Source organism: Pseudochaenichthys georgianus, chromosome 16 (genome assembly GCF_902827115.2).
Source record: "Pseudochaenichthys georgianus chromosome 16, fPseGeo1.2, whole genome shotgun sequence".
Taxonomy (NCBI): Eukaryota; Metazoa; Chordata; class Actinopteri; order Perciformes; family Channichthyidae; genus Pseudochaenichthys; species Pseudochaenichthys georgianus.
The window spans coordinates 14,872,604-14,890,662 of NC_047518.2; the positions used below are offsets into that span (position 1 = coordinate 14,872,604).

At 43.5% G+C, this 18,059-nt stretch overlaps 1 protein-coding gene across 1 annotated transcript; it reads left to right on the top strand.

Moving 5' to 3' along the window:
• Positions 1-7,337: 7,337 nt before the first annotated feature.
• On the top strand, positions 7,338-12,263 carry trhra (thyrotropin-releasing hormone receptor a). Its single transcript, XM_034102190.1, has 2 exons — positions 7,338-8,147; positions 11,850-12,263. The coding sequence occupies exons 1-2, from the start codon at positions 7,338-7,340 to the stop codon at positions 12,261-12,263; spliced, it is 1,224 nt and encodes a 407-aa protein (XP_033958081.1).
• Positions 12,264-18,059: the final 5,796 nt, after the last annotated feature.

An 18,059-nucleotide genomic window follows, 5' to 3' on the forward strand; every position in this document is an offset into this window, starting at 1 on the left:
TAAATACAGCCTATCTACCAATTGGATCAAATATAAAAGTGAGCCGAATTAGTGTTGATACTGCAAGGAGACGTATTGTGTGAAAAGAAATGTAAGATGTTGTTTAATGGCTGATATATTTATGATCCACGTCACGTTTTCAGTTCCTCATGTTTGTCTTCTCATCAGGGCTCTATAAATACAGAACTACGGCAGATATGTAATATGTAATGCAGCCGAACCGTGTATTACAATGCCGTTATGTGATGACTTTCAAAGAGAAAAGCAAGCACACTCGGAATAAAGTATTATTATTATTTTAAAAAAAAAAATTCGGTCTGTTTCCGGTATTTGTTAATGACGATGTGCTGTGAGATGTGAGACTGGAATTGCACAGGGGGAAAATAACGTAGGCTATCTTTAGATGCGGATTTTGTTAAACTAATATGTTTAGGCTGTGGACCAACACTATACGTTGACGGGGAAGGGCGTAGCAATAAAGATAACACCATTAAACAGTTACACAACATAACAGAAATAATATCGATAGCAGCGTCCCTAGCAACCACCTTGGTAACAATGAAAACGTCGCGATTTCCTGAAGTAATCTTCGTAATAACTAGCAAACTAAAGATCATGTACATCCACTGCACACATAATCTGAAATAACAACTCATATTTCTCGCATCAAATGACATCAAAACGCATTTTAATGGCCAAATTAACTTTAAAATAGGCATTTTCCACCTAGAATAAAACGAAGTTCGGCCATGTTTTCTTTTTCTGCAGGGAGACATTTGAAGATCATGTGACATAGACGCCAGCCATGGAATGAATGGTGAAAAAAACGGGGTTTGTCAAACAGAGCACATGGTGTAGTCCAAACGATAGCTGGGGATTCTGGGTAGTGTAGTGTCTTCTGCCATCCTTTACTCAGAAAAAATATTTGTTTCTCCGAATCGAAGGGGAAAAATACATTGCACACAATTTAAACCAATCAATGTTGTGTAATTAACAAGGATACTCTGGTGTTTTTTAGTCGATGAGTAGTGCAGATATCACTGTAAAATCAATCGACAGTAAGAGGAATACTTACTTCCGGGTGTACAATTCTCCGTTATCCAATGGGAATGGACGCTCACATTGCCTTTAAGGGCAGCCGACATAAACGAATGCCGTGCTTCCATGAGCGTCAAATCCCGACGCAGATGGGAATACATTGCAATCAGTTGAAAGCTATTTGCGTCCCTTTATGACGCTAAAGGAGCCTAGGAGCATAGTTGGGTGTAACGCGTTACTTTGTAACGCGTTACTGTAATAATATTACTTTGTCGGTAACGGAGTAGTGTAACGCGCTACTTTTATAATCCAGTAATCACACTACAGTTACTAACATTGCCCCGACACGCGTTACTTCGTTACTTTCTAAAATCAGTCATAATCAAACCTCAACAAACACCTGCAAAGAACACATGCTAGGTGAAGCTAACGCACATAGCTGTTGTTTATTTATATCACACACACACGTAGTTCTTCTTCTCTGTTTTCCGGTTGTTGCTTGTTTTGAATGACGAATACACACTACCGCTGCCTGCTGGTAAGGAGAGTTATTGCCACTCACGCATGCGCAGTTCGTACGTGCTCGGCTGAAGTCTGGCTCCAGTGCAACACATGGCCAACACGCAGGAGAACACGCTGACGCAACAGCGTGAGCAGAGATAGACTGCGCAAAATATACAGATAGCAGGAGACAGAGAACAGCCACGGTCAGATAGCAGGAGACAGAGGACAGCCACGGTCAGATAGCAGGAGACAGAGGACAGCCATGGTCAGATAGGAAAACATTCAGGAGCTGGATCAGTCTTATGCGACAATGGAAACTGAACTAAAGAGAACATTTGAAACTTTAGCAGTCTGCGTGATCTGCCTGTAGGGAGGGGCGGGCCGGCCCTGCGAGTAAAGTAACGAGTAAAGTAACGAGTAAAGTAACGAATTACTTTATGTAGATAGTAACGAAGTAGTGTAATATATTACTTTTTTTTAAAGTAATATGTAATATATTACTTTTTTTAGTAATGACCCCATCTCTGCCTAGGAGCGTCACAATTGGACGCCACGGACACTGACCAAACGTCGCTATTGGACGCTTAGGGAGTGAGAGTGTGTTGCTATCGGCATCAAATCCACATAATCTGTAGTTAATCTGTCCACAGTCCATAGCCTAAAAGATGTATCTGTGATTCCATCCAGGCAGTTTTTCCTGCACACCGCTGAGCTCTCATTGCTAAACCGGCCTCCTGGGAATGTAACAGAGACAATAATATAAACAGCTGCATCGCCTGCTGTGCTGAGATCTGAGTCATTTTCATCCTCTGCTTTCTCTTTCCTCACTCGTGCCCATACAGCCTCCCTGGGAATAACAATAACGCTAATCTGTACTACTGCTGAGAGACTGCCTGAAACCTCAGCCAATTTGTTTATCTTTTTTGGCTGCTGGTCCTAACACCAGGATGGGGCTGCTAATCACGAACAGTTAAACCAGAAACACGTACATCTCGATTTACCGTTTTACATTGTATATTCCACAGATGGAGATGAGTGCAGGCTTTTTATCTCTTAGGTTTATGTAGCTCCACATATCTCAGCTCCTCTATTTAATGTTACAGGTCTTTACCCCAAGGGCGGAGAATTGCTTTAACACCAACCACCGGTGTTGTGATAGCACCAAAGAACTCAGCCGTTTCTACATTAGGATGATGTAATCAAATTGAACAGTGGGAACCCAAGGGGGCGACCTCCAAGTTTGACAAGTGAAGCCAATGCATTCTTGCCTTGAACCTGCATTTTTTTTTAAATAGCCAGCAGGGGACAACTCCATTGGTTACAAAAATAAGTCATATTGTAATCAGCCCAATACTCACTTGATATACAATCTAACAATTATTCTGATGAGTTTAAGGTCTCAATCGCAGTTTAAATCTACTTCAATACAGCATGAAGTTCATTTTGTAAATTATGGACCCTTATAGAGTAACATAGTATAGTATGCTCTAGGAGTTGCTTGTGAATGACAAGTGCTGTATCCTGTAGATTACAATAAAGGTGAAGTGTTGTTTCTCTTGAAAAAGTATTGATAATTGTTTCGTGTACGGCATTGTTCATTTTTTCATTTTTTTTTGGTAGCCAAAATAAGCATCTCAATTAATTCAACAGTTAACATGAATACCGGATTGCCAACCAAGCTAGCTAGCTACTGCAGAGGAGTTAGCTGGTAACCTAGTTATTGCTATGCAGACAGTACCAGCCTAGGCAGGGGTTGTGTCTACTGTAGATGGTAATCCTACATTTTTGAAAACTTGAGTCCAAAGACTAACCTCAACCATTTCAGTGGATCAAGGGTTACCAGACAACCTAGGCTAACCTTAACCATTTTAGGACAATTACCTTAACCATCTCTCAAAGTTGCTCACCCCCTGTCAGGCCTTGCTCATCTCTTCATACCCAAAAATGGTCCCTTCTGTTTCCTTAAAAATAAGACTAATTCCAAAATTCCAAACTCAAGGCTTAATAACAGCAGTCCACAAACCAATTTGGTGTAAGGTCAATGATTCAGTAGATAGACAACAAGAACCCAGAGAGAGACATTCAAAAACACCTAGGCAATAAGAAAGGTATAACATATAAATGAGTTACAAAAAGGACATCCACACCCTAACCCTTTCCCTGGTTTTAACGTATAGTTCACAAACAACTTTAATTTAATAATATCAAACTGTAGTTAACTATCACAGACTATAGAAATAAACCATGCAAATATGCTGCTATGATGTTGGCCCAAGTCGTGCTGAGCCTTTTGGAGCCAACTCGTGAAACTATAACTCATTGCCCCAAAAAGTGATAATACTAAAGTGACCTTGTCCTCATTTTAGAAATGCTCTCCATCGCTATAATAGTCCTATAATACTGTAAAAGCATGCCTGTAGGACTGAAAAAGACATTTTAAATGATCTCATTGTGCTTTATGGGAACATTTGGTCTATTTTTACAACCCAAAACTACTTATGATGCTTGGACAGAGGAACTAACATGCTTACTGGTGCTTTTATCTCTCTCTGTAATGATACAGCAATATCCCTGTATACAATCTGTGTGAATAAATGACATACTGTATATGTGTGTGCATTCATTTCATTTGCTCAAGCAAAAACAATATGACGGTGTACATTCTCTATTATAGGTAAAAGTAATGTATCAAAAACACTAAGTTAGTATTATCAGGTATATACTGAATCACATTTTGAACCCCTCTTTTCTTGTTGAGTACTTTTTCATTAACTCTGTCTGAAATGCTTTATAAGACACCTTATGACATCACCTATATTTGTATTTGAATATTAATTTAGGGTTTTAATTGAGGATTGGGAATAAAGAGGTTTTACATGTCTTTTATGTTCTAGAAATTAATATCTGTATATCACACATATATCAGATGTGTATATCATATTATCAGTGTAAAAATATATCACACATATTTATTATGAGTTTATCTTTTGGGTTAATCACTACAAACGCATGCAGTGCATTGTTCAAATGTCATTTAGCTGACGCTTTATCCAAAGCGACTTACAATAAGTGCATTCGACCAAGAAGATACAAACTTGAAGAAAACATAAACATATAAGTACATCAGGTTTCATAGAGCCAAACCATTTTAAATGCTACTCAACAGGTTTTAGATAAGCCAGTCCTTTGTTAGTAAATACGTGCTTTGTTAGTATGTAAGTGCTTAGCAGAGTTGGGTGTAACGCGTTACTGTAATAATATTACTTTGTCGGTACCGGAGTAGTGTAACGCGCTACTTTTATAATTCAGTAATCACACTACAGATACTAACATTGCCCCGACACGCGTTACTTCGTTACTTTCTAAAATCAGTCATAATCAAACCTCAACAAACACCTACAAAGAACACATGCTAAGGTGAAGCTAACGCACATAGCTGTTGTTTATTTATATCACACACGTAGTCTGTTCTTCTTCTCTGTTTTCCGGTTGTTGCCTGTTTTGAATGACGAATACACACTACCGCTGCCTGCTGGTAAGGAGAGTTATTGCCACTCACGCATGCGCAGTTCGTACGTGCTCGGCTGAAGTCTTTGCGGTGTGCTCCAGTCTGGCTCCAGTGCAACACATGGCCAACACGCAGGAGAACACGCTGACGCAACAGCGTGAGCAGAGATAGACTGCGCAAAATATACAGATAGCAGGAGACAGAGGACAGCCATGGTCAGATAGCAGGAGACAGAGGACAGCCACGGTCAGATATGAAAACATTCAGGAGCTATCTGGATCAGTCTTATGCGACAATGGAAACTGAACTAAAGAGAACATTTGAAACTTTAGCAGTCTGCGTGATCTGCCTGTAGGGAAGGGCGGGCCGGCACTGCGAGTAAAGTAACGAGTAAAGTAACGAGTAAAGTAACGAGTAAAGTAACGAGTAAAGTAACAAATTACTTTATGTAGAGAGTAACGAAGTAGTGTTATATATTACTTTTTTTCAAAGTAATATGTAATATGTAATATATTACTTTTTTTAGTAACGACCCCATCTCTGGTGCTTAGTAGCCTATATAAGTGTAAGTATGTTAGTGCTGTCAAAGTAAAACATTTCATTTTATTGCTCAAAGTGGAGTCGAAAGAGATGAGTTTTCAGTCTGCGCCGGAAGATGTATACAGTAAGCTTTCTGCTGTCCTGATGTCAATGGGGAGCTCATTCCACCATTTTGGAGCCAGGATAGCAAACCCACGTGTTTTTGCTGATGGGAACTTGGGTCCCCTTCGCAGCGAGTCGTTTGGCTGATGCAGAGCGGAGTGCACGTGCTGGGGTGTACGGTTTAACCATGTCCTGGATGTAGGAAGGGCCAGATCCATTCACAGCATGGTACGCAAGTACCAGTGTCTTGAAGTGGATTCCAGCAGTTACTGGAAGCCAGTGGAGGGAGCGGAGGAGCGGTGTGGTGTGGGAACATTTAGGAAGGTTGAAGACCAGACGAGCCGCTGCATTCTGGATGAGCTGCAGAGGTCGGATGGCAATAACTTTATTTGATACAAACATCTACAATATCTCCTTTTGATGGGATGCAAACATGAACCTTTCCTTTAATATTTCCTCGTATGAGCATTGCGTAGCTTCACCAAGAGTTAGACCAAGCTGATGCAGAATACCCTGAGATAATGTGAAATAAGAATCCTCAACCGCAAAGCTACAGTACATTAGGAGAAAGCAGTAAGAAAACAGCATGATAAGTGATAGTTAGATTACATTTTTTTAATCTGTAACCTTTCTACAATATCAAATAATGAGTTGTGTAACTTCATAGCTACATTTTTCTACAAAATAGTGAAATGAAAGGGGCCCTATTATTCTTTTTTTCGGGTTTCTGTGCATGTAACAGCTCAGCAAATGTTTAATACCCAAGGTTGTCACCAGTTGTTTACTTCCTTAACATAGTGACATCACTACTTAACACTTGCGCTTGGCCAACGCTCCCTTCCATTGTAAATTGTAGATACACGTCTAAGCCGTTAAACCAATCAAAAAAGAGTCAACCAGCTAATCAATCAGAGCAGATAGGCTCTGTTCAAATATACTGTTGAAATGTATATCAACTGTATGTATATTTTAATTATATGTGTCACTAATGTACAGTGATTTCCAATTAAACTGTATGCTGTTGTTGCAAATCTATATATGGACTGTCTCTTTACTCCTCTTATGAAGCATCAGCTGTAAAAAAAAGAAGAATGCTTAATGACTAAATCTAGTCGTTGGCTTCCAGTGCCTGTCTGTGTGTGTGTGTGTGTGTGTGTGTGTGTGTGTGTGTGTGTGTGTGTGTGTGTGTGTGTGTGTGTGTGTGTGTGTGTGTGTGTGTGTGTGTGTGTGTGTGTGTGTGTGTGTGTGTGTGTGTGTGTGTGTGTGTGTGTGTGTGTGTGTGTGTGTGTGTGTGTGTGTGTGTGTGTGTGTGTGTGTGTGTGTGGGTGGGTGGGAGTGTGTGTGAAACGCTGCAGGAAGCTCGTTCTCAGTCATGATTGTGTGAGCAGTGAGACAGGAGCAGGGTGCGGAGCTGTCTGCAACACCACCTCTGTCTTCCCTCTCTCTTAAAACTTCAATCAGCAAGAGGCTCAAACTGCTTTTCAACTGCTATTTGATCATTTGCAATATCAAAATCTGTCTTCACTGGAGAAGAAAATACTATTTGCCTGGATTATATGTGGATGAAATGAAGTTTTTTGGAGGATTTATGTTTATTGGACTTCCAGGGCCCTGCAGGTAATTACAATTTTTTGATTTCTCAATTATGGAAAACCTCACCATGGATAAGATGACCATGGAGAATGACACGTTGGTGCATGACAATCAAACCACGCTGGGGGTTTGGACTGACTACACAAATGAATACAAAGTGGTCAGCGTGTTTCTGGTGTCCCTTATTTGCGGGATGGGGATTGTGGGGAATGTGATGGTGATCATGGTGGTGCTGACCACCAAACACATGCGGACCCCCACTAACTGTTACCTGGTGAGCCTGGCCGCGGCTGACCTGATGGTGCTGACGGCGGCCGGGCTGCCCAACATCACCGACGCCCTGCACGGACAGTGGGTGTACGGCTACGTAGGGTGCCTGGGCATCACTTATTTCCAGTACCTGGGAATAAATGCGTCCTCCTGCTCCATCACAGCCTTCACCGTGGAGCGCTACATCGCCATCTGCCACCCCATCAAAGCGCAGTTCCTGTGCACTTTATCCAGGGCGAAGAAGATCATCATGGTGGTGTGGGCGCTCACCTCCGTCTACTGCGTAATGTGGCTCTTCCTCTCGGACACGGAGAAGTTGGTGTACGACAACGTGGTGCTTCTCAGCTGCGCCTACAAGGTGTCCAGGACTTACTACCTGCCCATTTACTTCACGGATTTCGCGGTGTTTTACGTGCTGCCCCTCATGCTGGCCACGGTTCTGTACGGACTGATCGCCCGGATACTTTTCCTCAACCCGCTGCCATCCGATCCAAAGAACAGCACCAAGAAGTGGAAGAAGGAGGCGAGTCAGGGCGGGAGGATGGTCAGCACCTGCTCCTCCAGCAGTACCACGGCCGCCTCGCGCAGACAGGTGGGACACTGTTTGTTCATAATCAGTGCGTTATCAATGATTGTCTTTGGAGCTGTGTGAGTCGGGAGAAAGGGGCCATCTGGACCACTAGAGTACATTTCCTCCAATCAGGAACTTGCTTGAGTGATAACATTTTTGGTCTACTCATGAGGGGCTTTAGTCTTCACCTTAGCACCACATTTAGTATTATCTATTCTCAAAACAGAATGATTTACCAAATTATTGTAATCTGAAAATAAATATTTGTATTATTAACATTTTAGGAAAGTTACCATTGATTTGCATAGTGTCTAAAAACTATTTAGACAGAGGCCCACAAGTAAATCTGTGACTGTCATAATAGAAATGTGTTTTTCGAGAAAGAACTTTCATTGAAAAGTCTGTAAAAAAGTCATTGAACGTGCAACACCTCAATGTAAGAAAAATAAGCATAATTGTGATGAAAAACTGATAAAAATCATGTCATTTCCAAATGATAGTGACCACTAACCTGTCACAATACTCCAGATGCCACAATTTACTAAAAATATTCTACAAAAGTTACACGAGTTGTTTTATTTTCTCATTGTTTTAGGTCCTTCGTACCTCTCTGACCTGAATGTAATAATATACTATAAGATTTAACAAAGCAGTAAAAACAGACAACAGAAAAAATACATTAATGTGTCGAAATATCTACGCAACGTTCAGATGGATTAATTTACCATTATACTTTGAGATAAGAGAGCAGGCAGAGAGCAATGACCCCTTTCAAACTCGATGTTCATTTTAATCTCAACTACACGTCTGGTAGTTTTGTCACTGTCACTGCACGGTTGCATTGCTGTTGCAGGAATACAATCTGTCCAGGAACAAAAAGGGATTTCAACGCTCCACTCCAGAAGGTCTCATTTAACCATGATGACATACACACTCACAAGCTGAAAACAATACCAGCTGCAAGCGGTAATGAGCATTGTTGTACAGATTATTGTGTCATTGCGTACTATTATTAAAGCGCATTAACATAAATCCTCATACATTTATTTTGGAAAAATACAATCGACACAACTGAATATGAAAATATATCACAAACTCGAGTATCTGTCAAAATGTCCAAAACAGAAGATCTTTAATGGACTTCATACAAATAAATCAGTTCAAAATCATGTTTATAAGCAATTCACATAAGATAAGTAAAAGTTATGAATTATTATGTTGGTAAATGGCTAAACCAGCGGCTCGCAGCTAAGGATGCAAAGAACACCATCAGGGCTGAAAACGCTAACAGTGTTTACGGAGGAACAAGAGGGTGGGCCTTACGTTTATAGAGCTATTCGAGTCTTTCAACCACTAAAAGCACATTCAACACATACCCATTCAAACTGAAGGCAGAGCTGCCATACAAGGTGCCAGTTGCTCATCATCTAATGTAATGGTCATTCTTTTGAGAGCACATTCAGCTTCAATATCTTGCCCGATAAAGCTGGGACATGTAAACTGGTCGGGCCGGGGACTGAACCGCCGACCTTCAGATTTGTTGACAGCCCACACATTATCAAGGGGTAACCATTGCGACAAGAAGGTACTAGTATCGTTAATAGTTGATTCGTCCCACAGTCTTTTTTCAGTGAAAAAAAGCTAATCTAAAACTTAAAACTTGTTATAGTTTCAAAGGTGCTTTCTTTTATAAGAGCTTGTGTAGTTGCCACCTTTTGAATCCCATCGCTCAGTGTGCCTGAGAAAAACACATCTTTTATCCCTTAGGAAACTCAAGCTATTCAAGAAAGGGTTTCTTCCTCATCGTCCCTTGGTCAAAGACACGCTGAAAAGGGTTCCTACTTCCTACAAAATAACCCAGAATCCTCTAATGGCACAGACACACAGGTAGCAAAGCTAGACATTTGTTTATTAGGGGGGGGGGGGGGGTGGTACCCTGAGGGAGCTCCATGCTCTGTTGGATTGCCTAATCAGTTAACTCCAACTCAAATAGGCTTTTGGCGTTTTCTCCATCAGCCAGGCTTGTGTTTAATCTCACATCCAGAAACACACACTCACATGTGTTTCTCCACAATCCACCATCGTGAATTACCTCTAGGTCAAACAATAATGAGAAATCACGATTAGGTATTTCGCTCACTTATGACACTGCAAGCGCCCCCATCCACTCCAATCATCCTCACTTGACTGCAGCCGAGACGACACAACATACATATGGAACATATTTATTAATGGGGAAGTTTCACAATTAGTATTTACATCTGGTAATTATATTAACAAATCCAGGCTTTGTTAAGTTGTGCATACAGATCAGGCTTCCTTGTTGGAATTAATTAACAGCATCTGAATAAATAGGGTTTAATTAGATCTACAATCGCATGGTTTTAAAGATTCCAAAGGGTTGTTACATTAACAATGCTCATTGTATCACTGTTGGTAAAATATAGGAGTTGGATACATCTCTATAAATCTTTATTATTATTTTCCATCTAAAATGGCGTGTCTTCATTAATTTGTATGTTGTACAGTTGAATTGAAACTCTCTATGAATATGACAGCATATATGCCCATTGTTGGTTGGACAAATAATTATATTATAGACCTGGGAAAATAATACGAAGTAAACAAAACTCAGACTTTCCAGGATTTTCAGTTTCACATTTATGAGAAGCAACACGCAAGACTTATGTCCTCATAAATTATATTTAAACAACACATTTAAGTTGCAATTGTGACAGTCTTTGTTTGAATTTAACAAAAATATTGTATTTGTTCTTCTTATTCATAACATACAGATTTGAGCCCTTTTGTTGATCTTGAATGCATTCCCCTGTGAGGACACCGCTGCTTTCTGCTTATTCCATGGTGTGTCCTTAAAAAAACAAGTTTAAAGGCTTCACATTGCAATGCATACAATTAAATGAAATGACCACAAAATGATCATGTTTTTACTACTGTTGCCCTGAAAATAAATACTCACACCCAGCAAACTGAACATGCAGATCTTCTGATTATGGTTCTGTGGCAGTTAGTCGTCCCAAAATTCCATTCTCACCTACAATATTTGAGAAGGAGCATGGCTGCACCTCAGTGGATAGAGGGCTGGTGAAAATGACTTTTTATTTTCTTGGGCATGATGGCTTCACAAGTTACAATCCATCAAGAATTATGTTCTGACAACACCTGTTGTCACTGATGCAGCTTATCACTACTGGTCCTAGAATTAATAGTTTTTTGCATCTTTTTCAGAAATACAACAGTGTTGTATTTCCATATAATTGGAGATGAAACATTTATGATCATATGCTGACTATTTCGGTTTCCAGGGTCCTCATTGTAAGAGTTTGTTAGGGGCTTTCTTCTTTATTTGCATTCCAAATAGCAAAAAAACAAAAGGAGATGCTAAAATGTAAATCAAGAAAGTCAAACCTGAAAAACTAACCCTACCCTACATTTCAGCCGTAGATTTTAAAGAGTAGGGTAATAATCTGTAGAGAAATTTACATTAAACTTCTGACTTTGAAAAAATAAGGATATTTAGCTCAGGACTCAGGAACATCCTGGGAACGCAGATAAGCTACCTAGTCTACTTGGAAACCAGACCTGCTGTAAAAAATGTCTAGTATTCAATGTTTCTTGGGCTGTTTTTTGTGCATGAAAGATTAGATTTCTGTGTTTTCCTGTTGTTGTAGCCTTTTTTAACACATTATTTGATTTGATTAGGTGACAAAGATGCTGGCTGTGGTGGTGGTCCTCTTCGCCTTGCTTTGGATGCCCTACCGGACCCTAGTGGTTGTCAACTCCTTCCTGGACGACGCCTACCTGGACAACTGGTTCCTGCTCTTCTGCCGACTCTGCGTCTACCTGAACAGCGCCATCAACCCGGTCATCTACAACGCCATGTCCCAGAAGTTCCGAGCTGTTTTTAAGAAGTTGTGTCACTGTGGCCCACAACGTATGGCGAAACCAGCTGCTTACAGTGTGGCGCTAACCTACAGCGCCATCAAGGAATCGTCCAATGGGGAAAGTCCAGACAACTTCCCTTCAGGATTGGACGAAGTTACCACGCCGACGGATCAGTACTTACCCGGCGTTTTGCCAAACGCCGCTCCTAAAGCCCTCCCTATCAGGGAGTAATGTCAAAATCTGACTATAAACAAACGTTGCCCTTAAAGACAGTAGCAGAGACTCAGCTGCAGGATGGATTTAGTTACACATGGGACTTTTTAGAGAAGATTTAATTAAAAGTACCCCAACACAACCAATTTGATGTGTTTTCCCTTCCTTTTCTTTTTGGCCCAAAAATATAATAGGATGCTATTTGATGAGCCAACTTCAGTATTTTATACAAAGCAGATACAGGTAGCTTTCACAAACCTTGCAAAGATACAATTTATTGGTACAAAAAACAGAAACCAAATTGGAGCATCCACTTCCCCTTCCCTCTTCACACAAAACAGAACCAGACTAATATGCCACACTTAATATTGGTAGTTTCCTGCTATATGATGCAGCTCAGTGATATTTAAAAACATACTTATTTCAATATTTATCAAAGAAATATTGTTGTTCTAAGCAAGAATCATGCAAGCTTCGGACAGAATATATATTTAAATTATTAAAATGATCACAAATAGAAATAGAATATTCAATCCCCTCTAGTCCTATTAAATCCCCCTGTGTGTAATGTTTACAGCCATGGTCTTCTCTTGGGTCAGTGTTGTTACAGTTTGTTGCCGATGTGTTTTAATGAGAGCCTTCCCAGCTAGAAATGTTTGGTTCTAAAAACATTCTGAGAATGTTACAGTCATTGTTCTAGGAATGTTTTCAGCGGGAAGTTTTCTTTTGGTTCCCAGAACTTTCTTCTGAAAGGTAGGATAACGTTCTCTAAAAACATTCTTAAAATGTTTGGTGATAACCTTCCTAAAATGTTTTTGATAACATTGTTAGAACATTATGCTCTACTATTCTTAAAACGTTTTCAGCAGGTTTTATTTTGGTTCCCAGAATGTTCTTCTGAAAGATAGGATAACGTTCTCTAAAAACACCAGCAGCTGGTACAAGTCACTGTCGGTGTCACATGCTCTGGAGGGGACCCAGAATCAGACTTGGAATCAGCTGGTGAAAGTAACATTTGTTTATTAGAAAAGGGGAGCTGGGAGTGGAGGTTGGTGATGACGGCAGTGGGAAATAGTTGTTCCAGGGTGGGTAGAGAGGCCTGGCTGGTCTTGGGAGTGTGGAAGGCCTTGGATTCCTCCTGGGAGAGACACAAAAATGAGTGTGAGGCAAAAGCAGGCGAAGTTGTCAAAGAATATGCTGGTAAAAAGCTAGAGCGGCACGCTACAATCTGGCAGGGAATGAGTGCAGGCTGCAGGCTTTCATAGTGTGGCTGATGAGCAGGTTGCAGGTGTGGTTGATTGGAGATTGCTCCCAGCCGTGTAGAGCAGGGGGGGGGATATTTGTATCCAATATGCATAAACAGCGGACACTGTTTATAAGCAGCCCTCACAAACCACACACGGCCAGATAGCTTATCCAACAGTTAGAACCTACATACGAGACACAACCTTTATAGTCAGAAAAAGGTGTGATTATTTTCTGATATTTTACACAAATGATATTATGAATAATGTGGGCCTACATACCTTAGTGTAATTATAAGTGCATGTGAGTGAATATTGGCATGCATAAATTCGTTTGTATACGTCCTATTCATTGTCTCAATGCGCTCATACATCTTTTTTTTTTATTTCTTTTTTTTAATATAATTTTATTTTTCAGTTAGAAAATAAACAGACATTGCTCCAGAATGCACTCATACATCTTAAGAAAGTTATCACCAAAAATTAGAGAACGTTATCCTACCTTTCAGAAGAACATTCTGGGAACCAAAATAAAACGTCCCGCTGAAAACTATAGGTTACTTACGTAACCCCAGGGCTCGGAGTAACATGAAGTGAGATGTCTCACTATGGGATGCGCCTCATCGCGGAGCAAACAGAAGCATCAATCTCATTACGCCAATCCTGATTGGCTGGTGATCTTGACGTCAACGTCAGGGGAAATCACCCCCTATAAGTAGCCTGCGCCACGACGCATGCGTCATTCAAAATAAGCACCTCTTCTCGCTTCACCATAGCAAGGAGGGCCGTCTGGTGAGACATCTCACTTCATGTTACTCTGAGTGCTGGGGTTACGTAAGTAACCTATAGTTCTCATTCATAACACTATGTCATGTCTCACTATGGGATATTGTAGCTCCCGTATTGCCAGACAAGCTTATCTCGAAGTCCCGACTCAACAAGGTGCCCAGCACTGCTCGGGCCACGCTTGGAGCGGAGACGTCTAGCCTGTAAAAGCGGACAAAAGTGAGCGGCGAGGACCAGCTCGCCGCTGCACAGATGTCTTGGATGGAAACACCCTTGAACAAAGCCCAGGATGTAGCCAGGCCCCGAGTCGAGTGAGCCCGCAGACCCGAAGGTGCTTGCAGATTCTGACTCGTATAGGCCAAAGCAATCGCCTTCACGATCCAGTGGGATAGTCGTTGCTTAGTAACAGGCGTACCCTTGTGAGGTTTAGCCCAGGACACAAAGAGTTGGTCATTAAGACGAAGCTCTTTTGATCTTTCCATATATGTGTGTAAAGCCCGGACTGGACACAACAGATCCTGCTGCTGCTCCCCGGAGGAAACCAGCTGCGGAGGAAATGCCTCAATGTCAATCGGGGTACACAAACCAACCACCTTTGGTGTAAAGGCAGGGTTGGGTTTCAACAACACTCTCGTTTGCCCTGGGGCGAACTGAGTGCATGAGGGATGTACCGACAGTGCATGGATATCACTGACCCGTTTAGCGGATGCCAGGGCCAGTAACAGCACTGTCTTGAGTGACAGATGTTTCATGTCAGCTCTTTCCAGGGGTTCAAATGGGGTAATTTTGAGCCCATTTAAAACCACTGCCAGGTCCCATAAGGGCACCAGCGACCTGGAGACAGGGAGGAGCCTGCGAGCTCCCTTCATAAAACGGCAAACCAAAGGATGTTGGCTAGCTGTCTTACCCTCAAAGCCCACATGGCATGCAGCAATAGCAGCCAGGTACACCTTGATAGTGGAGAAAGCTCTGTGTTTTTCGATCAAGTCCTGTAGAAATGATAAAATCACCCCGACAGGACATTGAAAAGAGATATGTCCTTCTTGAAGGCACCACTCCACTTACAGTCGTAAAGTGGGGGCGGTGGTGGCGAAGTCGATAGGGACTTGGCTTGGCAACTGGAAGGTCACCAGTTCAAGTTCGAGGTGTCCCTGAGCAAGGCACCGTTCCCCTCACTGCTCCCCGGGCGCCGTTCAAAATGGCAGCACACTGCTCCTAACACTAGGATGGGTCGAATGCAGAGAAACAATTTCCCCACGGGGATCAAAGAGACCTGGTGGAGGAAGCTCTCACACTCTGAATAGTGTTTATCACCTTCTGAGGGAGTCCCACTGTATTCAGATTGTACCACTCACGGGTCAGGCCCATAGTGCCCTGCGCTCCGGGCGTGGGTAAAGGATCGCCCCCCCCCCTAGCGTGAGACAATCTGTCCCTGCGTGGTGGGGGCTGCCATGACTGCCCGCACAACCCGCCAGCCCCCCCCGCCAGCCCCCCCCCGCCAGCCCGTATATTGCGGGCGAGGGTGGAAACATCAGAGTAAGTGTGTGGCGTTGCTCCTTCACTCTGGCCAGAGTTAGGGGTAACAGAGCCAGGGGTGGGAATGCGTACAGAGGACCCGGAAGTCAATCGCGTACGAGTGCGTCCCCGCCTAACAGTGCGTTTAAATCGTGCATTAAAGAGAACAGCTGTCATTGAGCATTTTCTCCTCTTGCGAACAGACTTAACGCGGCTCCGCCGTAACGCACCCACAGTGGACTCCCGATCCTTGGATGTGGAGTCCAGTCTGCATAGAGTGGTGCACCTCTGGACAGTAATTCTGTCCCTAGGTGCATCACTCCCGGTACATGTGTCGTTCTCAGAGAGAGGAGACGTCTGCCGCTCCAAGGGATCAGTTTGTGTGCCAGTGTGTGTGACTGGAGACAAAGCAACCTCCCCTGGCGGTTCATACACGATATCGTGTTGTCTGTCCTCACGAGGACATGGTGTCCTCTGAGAGAAGGCAGGAAGCGTTTTTGGGTGGGGAACACCGCTAAAAGCTCCGGGTAGTTTACGTGTGCCCGCTGGAAGTCTCTGCTCTAGGGACCTCTCACCGGGCGACCTTCGTAAATCCCCTATCAGCCTGTCTGACCTGCGTCCGTGGTGACCACCTTCCGTGAAAGGACTGCACCCGTAGGCGCGTCCCGCACTAGAAAAGTCGGGTGTAGTGCCACTACGCATTACATAATAACCTCTCCGTACGCCGTGGCGCGCGGGGTTTAGTTTTATTATGAGGCCCATGTTGAGTGGGTGCTTTACGAGGACATTTTCCTCCGTAATCTGACTCCGCTCGGTGGGCTTTATAGATAAAACCCTTATTTCTAGGAGAGAGAGAACCTCTCTCTCCAGAATATGGGTTGACTCTCTCTGGGTTTGTGAAAACAGATAAATTATAACTGTTTTGAGAAGCCCAGGCAGACGTTGTGAGTATCTCCTGCTGTATGCTCCTTAGAGCCAGCTGGGATGTCACGCTTACGGCTCCGGCCGTAAGGAGGTGCCTTTAAAGCCCCAGCCGGCACTGTGCATGCGTGTGGCGGTGGCTTCACGGACCCGTCAATAATCCGTCTTTTGAGAGGTGCCGTAGCTGCTCTCAAAAGGGGAAGAATTGGCGGGCTGTCCATTACAGCTCTAGCCGGCACTGCGCATGCGCGTGACGGTAGTGCCCTTAAAGCCCCAACCGGCACTGCACATGCGCGTGGCGGTGGTGCCTTCACAGACCCATTTATTATCCGCCTTTTGAGAGAGCCGTAGCTGCTCTCAGAAGGGGATTTATAGTTAACGGACTGTTTATTGTCTTTCTTTTCATTTTTTTGAGCTGCGCCCTTGGCCGAAGCCTGGGTGCGTCAGCGGGAAATGTTTTATTCAGACAAGAAAGATGTGACATGTGTTTTATGCGGACTTGAGGATGACGTTGAGGCATCTCTCGAGGCGGCGGGGGCACAATTAGAGCCGGGGAAAGAACTTCCAGCTCTGTCACGGAGGTGAGAAGGAGGGGCTGTCAGGCCGTTCGCTTCTTCTTCCTCGACTGCTGGCCGAAATTCTGGGTTGCCTGCGCCTGGGCTGCAGCCGGAACCGGAGATTTTCTAGGCCAACTCGCCCTCATCTCCTGCCTGGGCTGGGGACTCGGGGCGGGCTGCGACCTCTGCTGTCCTGGTACTTTGAACCTAGCAGAGTTCGGTGCAGCTTGGGCGAAGGGCCGCTGTTGCGAAGGCAGCGGCTGGACCCTTCGAGGGAGACAGAGGTGGAGGGCCTCGTCTTCCTTCTTTTTCGACTCGCACTTCCTCTGCATGGAAGCGAGAGCGGAGCCGAAAATCCCCTCGGGAACGATGGGCATGTCAAGCACATCTTCCTTTTCCCGGTCTGGGAGGTTGGTGAAGTTGAGCCATCTAGCTCTTTCCTGCACCACCATGATCCCCATTACCTTGCCTGTGGCCTGGACGGCGCAGCGTTGGACACAAAGACAAATGTCTGTGACCGCGGCTATCTCGTCCAGAGTGGCCGGTCCAGGATTGCTCGACATATCCTGACAGAGCTCCGCTTGGTAGGCGGTTAGCATCGAGGAAATGTTCAGAGCCCTGGCGGACAATGCTGCGGCTCTGTAGGCCCGTTCAGTCATGGTGGACTGGAATCGGTCCGTTTTTGCTGGCAGCGTGGGGTTCCTGCTTGGTGGCTGGCCCATCCTCGGTAGGAGGTGGGCTGCTACCAGCGGTTCCATAGGTGGTATATGGAGCAGGCCGAGCCTCTCCAT

Excerpts from the sequence above, each read along its gene's own strand:
- trhra (XM_034102190.1), top strand. The coding sequence starts at position 7,338 with ATGGAAAACCTCACCATGGATAAGATGACCATGGAGAATGACACGTTG. Across the intron at positions 8,148-11,849 it reads CGGCCGCCTCGCGCAGACAG|GTGACAAAGATGCTGGCTGT; the intron begins GTGGGACACTGT and ends TGATTTGATTAG.